The sequence below is a fragment of the Heterodontus francisci genome, chromosome 15 (genome assembly GCF_036365525.1).
Source record: "Heterodontus francisci isolate sHetFra1 chromosome 15, sHetFra1.hap1, whole genome shotgun sequence".
Taxonomy (NCBI): Eukaryota; Metazoa; Chordata; class Chondrichthyes; order Heterodontiformes; family Heterodontidae; genus Heterodontus; species Heterodontus francisci.
Window position 1 is genome coordinate 88306847 of NC_090385.1, and position 13498 is coordinate 88320344.

Genomic DNA, 13498 nt, shown 5'->3' on the forward strand with positions numbered 1-13498 from the left:
GCATATGGCTGGAACTACTGTGTAAAAGTGGAAGATTCCTGAATTTAAGAGGCATCAATGTAGCCTAAGGCCTATGTATGCTGGAAGGTTAACTGTAATCTGACTCATACCATTGTGCTGTAGGAGGATCCATTTTTAATGCTCGCTGGTTGATGTCCAATGCATTTCACTGGGGGAGTTCAGAACAAGTGTCATGTTCCGTTGAAGTGGGGTTAGAGGCTGGTGGATGATTAGACGTGGACACAGAGGCTTAATTGAGGCCACATTTTAATGTCAGACGCTTGATCTATTTTATATATTTCCATTGTCAACTCCTACATCCACATGTATAATGGAAACTACCTATATAAACTCGTCACAGGGCTATTACACCCTCCACCAATGGTGATGCCTCAGTGGCTCCACTGGAGGAGGGTGCAGTTACAGCATTAGAACTTGACATAGGCACTTTCCATCATAAATATGGGCGTAGGAGATTATAGTGGAGTAAGTTGACAGGAAATAGGTGCAGGCACAAGGTTTTTAGCATAATATACGGATACATAAAGCTACAAAATGCACTATGTGGTGTAATACAACAACTTGCCTTTATATAGTGCTTTTACTATAGTAAAACAGCCCAAGACACATCACAGGAGCCTTATTAAACTGAATTTGACACTAAGCCGCATGAGATATCAGGACGGATGACCATAAAATTTGGTCAAAGAGGTAGATTTTAAGGAATATCTTAAAAGAGATAAGAGATGTGGGAAGGATTCGGGAGGGCATTCCAGAGCTTAGGGCCAGGGTAGCTGTAGGCATGGCTGCCAATGGTGGAGCAATTAAAATTGGGGGTGTGCAAGATGCCAGAATTGGGGAAATGCAGATATTTCGGAGGGTTGTGGGGTTGGAGGAGATCACAGAGATGGGAGGGGCAAGGTCATGGAGGTAATTTGAAAACAAGGATGATGATTTCAAAATTGAGGCGTCGCTGGACCGGGAGCCAATGTAGGTCAGTGAGCACAGGGGTGATGGACGAACAGTTTGTGGTGCAAAATGGGATGCATGCAGACTTGGATGAGCTCAAATTTATGTAAGGTGAAAGATGGCCAGGAATAGTCAAGTCTAGAGGTCACAAAGGCATGGATGAGGGTTTCAACAGCAGATGAACTGAGGCAGGGGTGAAGTCTAGCGATGTTACACAGCTGGAGGTGGTAGCCTTGATGCAAATATATGGTCAGGAGCTCATCCCGGGGCAAATATGACACCAAGGTGGGGAGCAGTCTGTTACAACCTGAGAGGGTTACCAAGAAGAGGAATGGAGTTTGTGGCGGGAACAAAAGACAGTAGCTTTGTTGTTCCCTATAATTAATTGGAGGAAATTTCTGCTTGTCGAGTCCTGGATGTTGAACACGCAATGTGAAAAATTAGAGACAGTGGTGAAGTAAAAAGAGATGGTAATGTTGGAAATGATCGACCAGGAAGATCTTGGGTTTTATTGTTGTTCTCAGTCTCCCTAGGGCATGGAGAGGGAAATCCAGACATTGTGATGACCGACAATGGCCCTCAGTTCATGAGTGAAGTTTAGTTTAGTTTAGAGATACAGCACTGAAAACAGGCCCTTCGGCCCACCGAGTCTGTGCCGACCATCAACCACCCATTTATACTAATCCTACACTAATCCCATATTCCTACCACATCCACACCTGTCCCTATGTTTCCCTACCACCTACCTATACTAGGGGCAATTTATAATGGCCAATTTACCTATCAACCTGCAAGTCTTTGGCATGTGGGAGGAAACCGGAGCACCCGGAGGAAACCCACGCAGACACAGGGAGAACTTGCAAACTCCACACAGGCAGTACCCAGAATTGAACCTGGGTCGCTGGAGCTGAAGAATTCAGCCGCTTCATAAAGGATTGTGAAATTCAACACCATACATCATCTCCACACTATCACCAGTCAAATAGAAAGGCTGAGGCAGCAGTGAAAATTGCCAAAGGAATCATAAAGAAATCGAGCAAATCTGGCACAGTGGCGCAGTGGTTAGCACCGCAGCCTCTGTTCGGCACAGACTCGTTGGGCCGAAGGGCCTGTTTCAGTGCTGTATCTCTAATCTAATCTAATCTAATCTAATCCTCAAGTGGAGAAACACACCTACCGAAGGCATGGAAAGTAGTTTGGTACAGAGACTAATGTCACGCTGTCCCCAAACTATTCTTCCAATAGCAAAAAAGCTACTGAAGCCAGAAGTAGGAACAGGCGTGAGTGATGAAATCAAGGTGAAATGGCAGAAAGTCAAATTTCACTTTGACAAAACTGCCAAACCATTGCCAGAATTGAGCGTTGGACAGCCAGTCAGGGTACAGACCTTGAATGCTCTGAACAAGAGTCAGCCCAAGTATCAACATGGAGCTTGCGTAGAGCAGTTGTCACCTCGATCATATGTGGTGGAAATGAACAATAAGATATCCCGTTGCAATCGTAGACATATACACACAACTGAGAAGCTGTTCCGTCAAAGCAGGCGGCCAATCAGGAAGATATGAACTCACCAACTCAGACTACAGAACAACCTTCAGCCTCAGAGGACCACTGCACCCCAACAACGAAAATGGAACAAGTTACCACGGCAACAAGTGACAAGGGAGCGACACTCGCTAGAGAAAGAAAATCAACCAGATGAGCAACTAACGACAACGCGCACGCGCACCATTAAGAGACTGCCACAATTTAATGACTGTGTGCGATGCAAGTACAGAGACTGATAAGAATGACGAACTACTAATGCATGAGAACAGTTGTGTGCATAGTGGGTAACTTGGGCAACTCACAGTGTCAATGATAATGCATGCAAATTTGTTATTGTTTTTTTTGTATGAAAAGGGAGATGTTTTGGATAGAAATGCAATACTGTACTAATGTGCCTCCTGGCTTGCTGTAGTCATGTGACCTCTACCATGAGGCACTCTGACTGGGGGCAGCCATCACAGTCAATTTCATTAAAGACAGAGTCCGCACCAGACTGGTGTCCTGTGAGCTCGTAACAGTGGGTGTTTCAAATGGACTGCTCTTCAAAGGATACCAAATTCTAATTCCGGCGTCACTTTGGTCTGACATACTTGGTCAGCTCCACCAGGACCATATGGGAGTACAGAAGACGAGACGACTTGCTCGTGAGTCAGTGTACTGGCCTGGCATTAGCAAGGTCATCAACCAGGTAGTGAGGGCTTGTGATGTGTGTCAGGAGCACCAAGCCAGTCAGCACAAAGAGCCATTCCAAGCAGAGGACATCCCGTTCTTGCCATGGACCAAGCTGGCAACCGACCTATTCGCTGTGGGCAAGGAAGACTACCTACTAGTGACTGACTGTTATTCCAAATTCGCAATTGTTAAAAAAAAATCTTTGGGACGTGTCTAGTGCAGTAGTGGCCAACACAGTTCCATTTTCAGTATCTTCGGTGCTCCAATGGAAGTGGTATTGTTCAACAGTCCACAATACATTGAGAAACCATTTCAGGATATGTGCAAAAAATAGGCTATCAACCATATAATATCTTCACCCTGGTATCCTCGTTCTAATGGTATGACTGAGCGCATGGTCAGGACAGTCAAAGCACTGATCAAAAAGTGAACGGAAACTGGACAAGACATCCAGGTTGCATTGCCACATCTTCGCGTAACTGCATTCGACTCCAGATTGTTTGGTCGACCAGTGAGAACCACTTTACCAAGCTATCATTTCAATAAGTCATCCATAATCACAGAGCAGCTATGTCAGAGACAAGACAGGATGAAAGGCATGCATGTTGCACATGCAAGTGCTGAGTAACCACCACTTTACGTTGGCCAGAAGGTGAGGGTCCGCCACCCACTAGAACAGACGTGGATTCCAGCAGAAGTATCAAAGGTATGCAAAGAACCGCGATCTTATGAAGTGATGACACTAAATGGTGCGATACTCAGTAGCAATCGGTCTCACCTCAGGGCACTCTCTGCCAGCCATGAACAGGGCAACCAACCAGCCTTGCCTACATGCATGCGCATTAATTTTTCTGATGAAGAGGTAACAAGCAATGTACTAAGCACACAAACAACTGAAGACAGTCAATCCAAACACAATCTTCAGGATGAAAGAACAGACAACTCGAAATCATATCCTCGTGCAGTTGTTACAAGGTCTGGTCAGGTCAGCCGTCAACCAGCACGCTTCCAAATGTAGACAACACCTTGAGGAGTAGCATTCCAAGTGTTCCTGTTACAGTTGAATGTTCTACGTAAATAGTGTTTATCATTGTCATTTTTTCTGTTCCACACGGGATACCTGTCCATGTAAATATTAGTGTTGAATTATAGGTATTTTCTTCACTTCAGAGAAAGGGGATGTTGTAATAATACAATTGGTTAGTATGTTAAGATAACATGTTCGATAGAATAAATGTAATCATTTGAATATATATTTATGCAAATGCATACGTCGTCACAAGAAGTGATGTAGTATCATGTGTTGCAGCCATATTACTCAGTCAGTAGCACGTGTAAGCAGAAGCCTTGCAATAAATCTCTGTGTTAAACCTCCATGCCAGCCTTTCGGCAATGTCTGTATTAGTCTAAAGCCCCAGATAATACAACAGGGGTCACTGGACTGGAATCTTGATGTTTTTTAAATTGCCTTAGAGAAAGTGAGGCATTTTTGTAACTCCCTACTACTGCAAAATCTGAAGAGCTAATTGCACAAACCTAATCTGTGATCATCTGCATAGCGGTGCATTTACCCACTGATTCACAAGGCAACACACAACCTCATTCTTTCTAAAAGGCACCTGTATCCACAGCCAGGAGATGATGATGGGGAGAAGGGGTGAGGATACGATTGACAAAGATGGGCCACTCATTGTTGTGATTCAGTAATATCAAAACTGCCACTTTAAAATTGGCTTTTGTGGACTGAGGAACTGCAGCTTGATGATTGTGATTAGAAAAGTGTTAAACTAAATACTTGCAACATTGCCATGAGACTGTTCACACAACTCCATTCCTTCAATTGAGTATGGGAAAGATAAAGAAGAAAATTAGAACATTGGTTTAACCCTCCCTACCTCTGTAACCATCCTCCAAGATCTCTGTGCTCCTCTAATTCAGCCTCTTGTGCATCCCCAATTTTTAAATGCAGTACCATTGGCAGCCATGCCTTCAGCTGCCTAGGCCCTAATCTGTGGAATTCCCTCTCTAAACCTCTTTGCCTCTCTCTTCTCCCTTAAGACACTCCTTACAACCTATCTTTTCACCTGTCATATTATATCACCTCATGTAGACTTTATTTGATAACAATCCTGTAAAGTACCTTGGGATGTTTTACTTTGTTAAAGGTGTTACAAGCTGTTATGGAGCACTCCTCGAGTGAATTCATTCGTCTAGGATCCTGGTGAATAAGCACTGTTTTGAGACACAAGGAATTCTAGTGTAGCCAGGCTGCTGAGTGTATGTATATCTTCACTTTGTGAATTGCTGTGCCAGGAAAGGGTGTTAACAATGGAGCCTCAAGCAGTGTTTGATGTGGGCTGTGTAAAAGATGTTAATTCAATACTGACTTCATTAGGCAAAGAAATACTGAAAACATGTGATCCATACACTGGGAATTAGATTTGTGTACTGAAGAGTGAAATCCTGCCTTAAATGTCTAAGAAATTTCTAGTCCTGAGAATTGATTAGCATTGAAGGAAAGTAATACACTGCTCCATCTTGGCCAGGATGGTCATCTTCACATCCTTTGAAATGATCCTCATGAAAAATCTCGATTGAGGTGACTTTGAGTACGTATGGACTAGGATTCAGAGACAGTCATTGCAGTATTTAATAAAAGTCAAAGCTTTCCCAGTTAACCATTTTACTATTTTGTAAAAATTGGATGCCAGTGGTGTAACTGTATACAGAAGAATGATTTCCAAGTGCACAAAATGTGACCTTTGTTGTATTTGCCATAATACAACACACTAGTTTAGATTTCTCCTCAAGAAAGTAACTGACTTCAATAAATGCATGATAAAATAACTAGCGTTTTTTTGTTACCGCCGACGTGAAGCAGTTTTTTGGTGTGTTGCTCATTCAAAGAGCTGAGTGCTGTTATCCAACAGCTTTAGCCGCAGGTGCATAGGAAAAAAACTTCATGCACAAAAGCCACACTTTATACAATTAAGTGGTTTAAGTTCCCAGATGAACAAATCCAGAGGTTTGTGAATCTTTGGCATTCTCTACCCCTGACGACTGTGGATGCTCAGTCATGAGTATATTCAACATTGAGAGCGATAGATTTTTGGGCACTATGGCGATAGGACGGGAACATGGAGATGATGTAGAAGTTCAGCCCTGATCTCATTGAATGATGGAGCAGGCTCGAGGGGCTATGTGGCCTACTACTGTTATGTTCTACGCACAGAACTACAAGTTAATATGTTCAACACTAAATATTGCTGCAAATGTATAAGTCAGATACTTGAATATGGAGCTTGTGACCTTCATTGATATCCATTAACCTTGATGTGCATTGTACGTTTGGGTTACGTTAAGCATGCAGATTCCTCATCATGTAACATGGTAACATCATAGCTGCAACACAGTACCATATGTTTGCAAAGCAAATTGCAACAACTGTTGCCTTCTTCGGCAACATAATGCCATGTTGCATATTAACCTTGAAAATATTTGAGTGTGACATACTAAGTTAAGTGCAAAGACACAACGTTTTAAGCTGCAATAGTGTGAAATTCTTTGGTACGTTAATAATAGAACTGATCGTTTTGTGCCAAATAACATGCAACAATAGCTTTTTAAACAAGCCACATGATGTATGTGAGACAAATTAAATCTCAACAGTTTTAAGAGCTCTTAATTTTGAACAAAAGTTCAGATGTGAATTTACAGTGTAGGTAAAGCAACTTATTGTTGTATCGGGTCATTTAGGTAGAACAAGTGAGGGTTTCCATATCTGCACTTAATCACTTGCAATTGTTTCGAAATAAAAAATAAATCACCAAACAAGTTTACTTAGCTTCAACATAATTACACTTTGCACTTTGAAAAGAATTCCATTTCCTGTTCCATTGCAATCACATAATCCTTTAGCATGATCCTTCCAAAGTGAGCTGTGTTTTTTTAAAATGGGATGCAAATAGGAAAAGAGGACATTTGCACTGTGCAAGCCAAGTATATTTATTTTTATAATCAATTTTAAATTGGGGAAAATAACCAGCTCCATGAATTAATGAGGCCCTTTTTTCAAGGAAGAAAAAGGTGTAGATTAAACTTAAGAGAATAAACTTAAGTAACTACTCAGCTCAATAAGCCCTAGTGGTGGCTATTGAAAAATGAGCCCATTTAGTAGGAATATTATGTAATTTGTTTTTATTCTTCCAGGTTGTCAAATTGTCAGCTCTTCCAGCTGGCCTGGGTCTGGTCTCATTCAAAGTATATGCTGCAAGCAAAAGGCACCAAGATAAGAATCTAATCAAGCCCGAACAGGTGAGTTTTTTTTTATTGCTTTATTGAATCTCCATTCACGTTTCTAGACCTACTTCGATTAAGTGTTTATATAATGTGGAAAAATATTTTTTTCATTTGAATATGTGAAGACACCAGATCTGCTGAACATTTTCTGCACGATATACACTGGAGCTGAATAATTCCACAATTTTTATCATTTTGTAATCCATCTGTTTAAGAATAAAACAAAACTACTAATCATTTAAAATGAGACCTGCTAACCTTGAAAAATGTTCCACTTGAATGAAACTTTTCCCAACTTGAATTACTTGCTGCAACTGGGTGATGTAGCTTCTGTCAGTTCAATGATGTCAGCATTTAGCAATAAGAGAATGAGTGTTCACCTGGAACTCTGCTCCACATGCAGGGAGGTTGGTAAAACCAATAGAGACAAAGTCCTTCATAAATGAGTTTGATTTGTTGCCTAGCTATTGGTAAGGTAGTATTCATATTGAATTCCTTAAAGCAATTTTTAAGAAAGAACCTGCATTGATGTAGCACCTTTCACGTCCTCAGGAAATCCCAAAGCGGTTCACAGCCAGAGAAATGCTTTCTGCAATGTAGTCACTGTTGTAATGCAGGCAAACACGGCAACCAATTTGAACGCTTCTTCAAATTCACATGCTTTTCTTTAAATAGTGTCATGGCTGCTACTATGTACAGGAGAGGTTAAATGTCTCATTTTAACGACGGCACGCACTGTGGCACAACACTCCCTCAGTACTACACTGAAATGCCAACCCAGATTACGTGCTGCAATCTTTTGAACCTATGACCCTCTGACTCAGGCAACATTGCTACCGCTAAGCCAAGGCTGACACCAGGTGAGGCTGCTTTTGTCTTTCTTCAATGATGGCAAAGTCCCATGCAGGTTTAACATGTCTGAGCAGTGCACCTTCATAGTTCAGAACTCTTAGACCATGTGCGAGATCCATAATAAGCTACAAGTCAGACTTATGGCAGAAATGGCTGCAGGGAGCTCTAGCCTACACTGACTTGTCACTCATCACCCTTGGCATGACTCTGCCACAACTCCTCGCCTGGGTACCGAGATAATCCGTTGAAATAGTCTGTTATCTGGCATTGAACTCTGATGTCTGCAGCATCAAGATCGTTCACACATCACAAACTGTCTTTCATGGGTCCTTATATCATGCTGAAGGCAGATTTCCATCATGTAGCTGACTAGGAAAGTTGGGCTTGAAAAAACAACTGCTTGAATGTTCAGTGCCTCTCGTGATTCAGCTGCAGAGAGATAAGAAGTTCATACCAAAGCTCTACATCCCTTGCTCTTTAATGGGGCATGTTGCAGTCAGGCGATTGGGTTAATGTGCTCATATATTTTATGGTATATCATATACCTTCTACTGGCAGGGTAGGGATCCAGAAGAACTAAGATAGCATGGAGTGGGCTTCACCATCAGAAACTCTTTGCTCAGCGTGATACCTACAAATGGCTCGGAATGCATACTGTCCATCCGACTGCTCATCTACCGCCTCTGGTCCAGTACACCTACTCAGCATCTATGCTCCAACACTCTGCTCCTCACCTGAAGTTAAAGACCAGTTCTATGAGGAACTCCATAATATCATTAGTAGCATTCCTAATGCTGAACATTTGTTCCTGCTGGGGGACTTCAATGCCAGGGTTGGGGCCGACCATGACTCATGGCCTTCCTGCCTCGGGCGCTATGGCATTGGAAGGATGAATGAGAATGGACAGAAACTGCTGGAGTTGTGTATCTACCACAACCTCTGCATCACCAACTCGTTCTTTCAAACTAAACCCTGTCACCAGGTTTCATGGAAACACCCAAGATCACGTCGTTGGCACCAGCTGGACCTCATCGTCACAAGGCAAGCCTCCATAAATAGTGTTCAAATCATACACAGCTTCCACAATGCAGACTGCGACACCAACCACTCTCTGGTGTGCAGCAAAATTAGACTCAAACCAAAGAAGTTCCATCACTCCAAGCAGTATGGCCACCCGCGCATCAACACTACCAGAATTTCTTACCCACAGCTGTCACAAAAGTTTCTCAATTCGCTTGAAAAAGCCCTTCAAAACACTCTTGCAGGGGATGCAGGGGAGTGTTGTGCCACAGTCATGGACGAGCTGGACGAACAGCCAACAAAGTCAGAGCTCAGTAATGCCATCGATTCTCTAGCCAGCGGAAAAGCCCCTGGAAAGGACGGCATTAACCGTGAAATAATCAAGTGTGCCAAGCCTGCTATACTCTCAGCAGTCCATGAACTGCTTTGCCTGTGCTGGGATGAGGGAGCAGTACCACAGGACATGCGCGATGCCAATATCATCACCCTCTAAGACCAAGGGTGACTGCAACAACTACCGTGGAATCTCCCTGCTCAGCACAGTGGGGAAAGCTTGAGTCGTTTTAAACAGACTCCAGAAGCTGGCCGAGCGTGTCTACCCTGAGGCACAGTGTGGCTTTCAAGCAGAGAGATCCACTATTGATAAGCTGTTCTTCCTTCGTCAGCTACAGGAGAAATGCCGCGAACAACAGATGCCCCTCCATGTTGCCTTCATAGATCTTACCAAAGCCTCGTCAGCAAACATGGTCTCTTCAGACTACCAGCAAAGATTGGATGTCCACCAAAGCAACTAAGCATCGTCACCTCGTTCCATGACAATATGAAAGGCACAATCCAGCATAACGGTGCCTCATCAGACTCCTTTCCTATCCTGAGTGGTATGGAGCAGGGCTGTGTTCTCGCACCCACACTGTTTGGGATCTTCTTCTCACTGCTGCTCTCACATGCGTTCAAGTCTTCAGAAGAAGGAATTTTCCTCCACACAAGATTAGATGGCAGGTTGTTCAACCTTGCCCGTCTTAGAGTGAAGACCAAAGTACGGAAAGTCCTCATCAGAGAACTCCTCTTTGCTGACGATGTTGCATTAACATCCCACGCAGAAGAGTGTCTGCAGAGACTCATCGAAAGGCTGACAGCTGCCTGCAACGAATTTAGCCTAACCATCAGTTTCAAGAAAACGAACATCATGGGACAGGAGGTCAGAAATGCTCCATCCATCAATATTGGCGACCACACTCTGGAAGTGGTTCAAGAGTTCACCTACCTGGGCTCAACCATTACCAGCAACTTGTCTCTCGATGCAGAAATCAACAAGCGCATGGGAAAGGCGTCTGCTGCTATGTCCAGACTGGCCAAGAGGGTGTGGGAAAATGGTGCACTGACACAGAACACAGTGTTTCAAGCCTGTGTCCTCAATACCTTTCTCTGCGGCAGCGAGGCCTGGACAACATATGTCAGCCAAGAGCGACGTCTCAACACATTCCATCTGCGCTGTCTCCGGAGAATCCTTGGCATCAGGTAGCAGGACCGTATCGCCAACGCAGAAGTCCTCGAGGCAACCAACATCCCCAGCATGTACGCCCAACTGAGCCAGCGGCGCTTGAGATGGCTTGGCCATGGGAGCTGCATGGAAGATGGCAGGATCCTCAAGGACGTATTGTACAGCAAGCTCGTCACTGGTATCAGACCCACCGGCCGTCCATGTCTCTGCTTTAAAGACGGTTGCAAATGCGACATGAAGTCTTGCGACATTGACCACAAGCATAGAAGCCAGTTGCCAGCGATCATCAGAGCCGACGGACAGCTATAAAGGTGGGGCTGAAGAGAGGCGAGTCGAAGAGACTCAGCAGTTGGCAGGAAAAGAGACAGAAGTGTAAGGAGAGAGCCAACTGTGTAACAGCCCCAACAACCAACTTTACCTGCAGCGTCTGTGGAAGAGTCTGTCACTCTAGAATTGGCCTTTATAGCCACTCCAGGCGCTGCTCCACAAACCATTGATTACCTCTCGGCACTTACCTATTATCTCTCGAGACAAGGAGTCCAAAAGGCAGGCATATTTTATGCTGACTTGTACAATTCTACATGTTGCTCTGGAGAGTTCCTGGTATCTGTTGTCTGTCTCATGGGGGTTCATGTTCACCCTTGCCTGTCGCCTAATGTCCATTCAGTTTGGGGGAAGGGAGAGGGTCTCACTGGGTCTGTTTGGAGTCGAGTTGGATCCAAAATTACATGCCTGTCAATGGAAGGTGGGAACTGATTCAGCCCTCTGAAAGACTGTAATTGATACCTCAGCTAAGCAAATTTGAGGACATTGTTGCTGATGGAACAGCTAGCTTTGCAAACTAATAGAACCGGCAAGGGTGGATTTGTCAGTGATGGCTGAGATTCTTTTCACTCTGATCCACGTAACTCTGCAAGCTCGTACCTGAACTGATAGCATGATACTAGCAGAGGAATAAGGAAATTTATTACTGATTTGTGCTGGTAGGCTATGCAGCTTTAACTGTTTTAAATTCATTAGTACTCTTGCATGTACTTGTTGCCCTTATGCCTTGGTTCTGACAAACTGAATAATCTGAACTATCGTGGGATGTGTTCCTGGTTTCCATATTGGGCAAACAGAATCTCTGCCAATGTGGATTTCTCAATTGTGTGTTTTGGAGACATTGAGCATGGTGATTGGTAAAATAATGCTGGCATTTTCACCTATTGTCAGCTTGACTCAGTAGGTTCACACCCCAATCCAGTGTAACTGGACTGACAATCCAGTGTAATACTTAGGGAATGCTACTTGATCAGTGGTATCATCCTACAGATGAGACATCAAATCAAGGTCCTGTCTACCTGTTTCTGGGGTTCAGGTGAACATTAAAGACCTGTGGCATTCTAAGAAGAGCACCGAGTTTTTCTAGTGCCCTAGCCAACCTTCCTTCCTCAATGAATGCCAGTAAAAAAAAATCACTGCACATTCATCTCACTGTCATTTGTGGAATATTCCTATGTGTAACATAACTGCTGAATTTACTTACATACAAGTGCCTGCACCTCAGAGCAGTTTATCATACAGGAATTTTTTTTTTACTATTTCTGGGAGAGGTGATCAGGTGCTATATAAATGTAACAACAGTTTTAGTTTAGTTTAGAGATACAGCACTGAAACAGGCCCTTCGGCCCACCGAGTCTGTGCCGACCATCAACCACCCATTTATACTAATCCTACACTAATCCCATATTGCTACCACATCCCCACCTGTCCCTATATTTCCCTACCACCTACCTATACTAGGGACAATTTATAATGGCCAATTTACCTACCAACCTGCAAGTCTTTTGGCTTGTGGGAGGAAACCGGAGCACCTGGAGAAAACCCACGCAGACACAGGGAGGACTTGCAAACTCCACACAGGCAGTACCCAGAATTGAACCCGGGTCGCTGGAGCTGTGAGGCTGCGGTGCTAACCACTGCGCCACCCGCCATTTTCTTGGCCATTTTCTCCCTGTCACTCAAAAAAGAGGTGAGGAGAGATGCATGTTTCATTTGTTGTAGAGAAGAGCTTAATCTAACCTGTGACTATTTGGCACACTGGAGTTTGCCTTGTACTAACTTATACATATCCTTTCGCCCTTGTATAAGGAAGGAAATGGATGGTCATGTGGGATATTTAATTTGTTTTTGCCAGACTGGTGGGTGATCTTCCTTTTTGCTTGATACAGCATTAATGGAAAAAAAATTACTTTCTTACTAATTGAGATCAGTGGACAAGAAACAAAGTTGCATGAGTCAGCAATAGAAAGAGCCTAATGCCTGCTCAAATCATGAAATGCTCTCACCCTACATAGTGCTGCTGCACAAAGCTAAAACGCGTATGAGCTGCTATACCATGCACATGCCTTCACTTTGGACTTCTACTATAATGCTCTCTCACCACTTCAGCTTCTATTGATTAGAAAATCTGGACACTCTCCACCAGACATAGCTAGAGAAAGAAAGTTTAGCAACTGTCCCATAAACCTTTGTTTACACTCGAACATCAGTCGTTAATATCAGTGAGGTGTTGTAATAAATAGTTGTAGTTATCTCATTTTGGGTAGTGTTGACTTTTTAAATGTGCACAGAGGTTCGAAACCTGTTCAACCA

At 43.5% G+C, this 13498-nt stretch overlaps 1 protein-coding gene across 2 annotated transcripts in view; it reads left to right on the top strand.

The window, feature by feature from the left end:
- The window catches only part of LOC137377940 (MICOS complex subunit MIC27-like), an 84205-nt gene that overhangs the window by 19848 nt on the left and 50859 nt on the right, over positions 1 to 13498 (top strand). For both annotated transcript variants that reach the window (XM_068048004.1, XM_068048005.1), the window contains exon 2: positions 7399 to 7503. In XM_068048004.1, coding sequence (XP_067904105.1) covers positions 7399 to 7503 — 105 coding nt within the window. The remainder of the gene's footprint in view (positions 1 to 7398; positions 7504 to 13498) is intronic.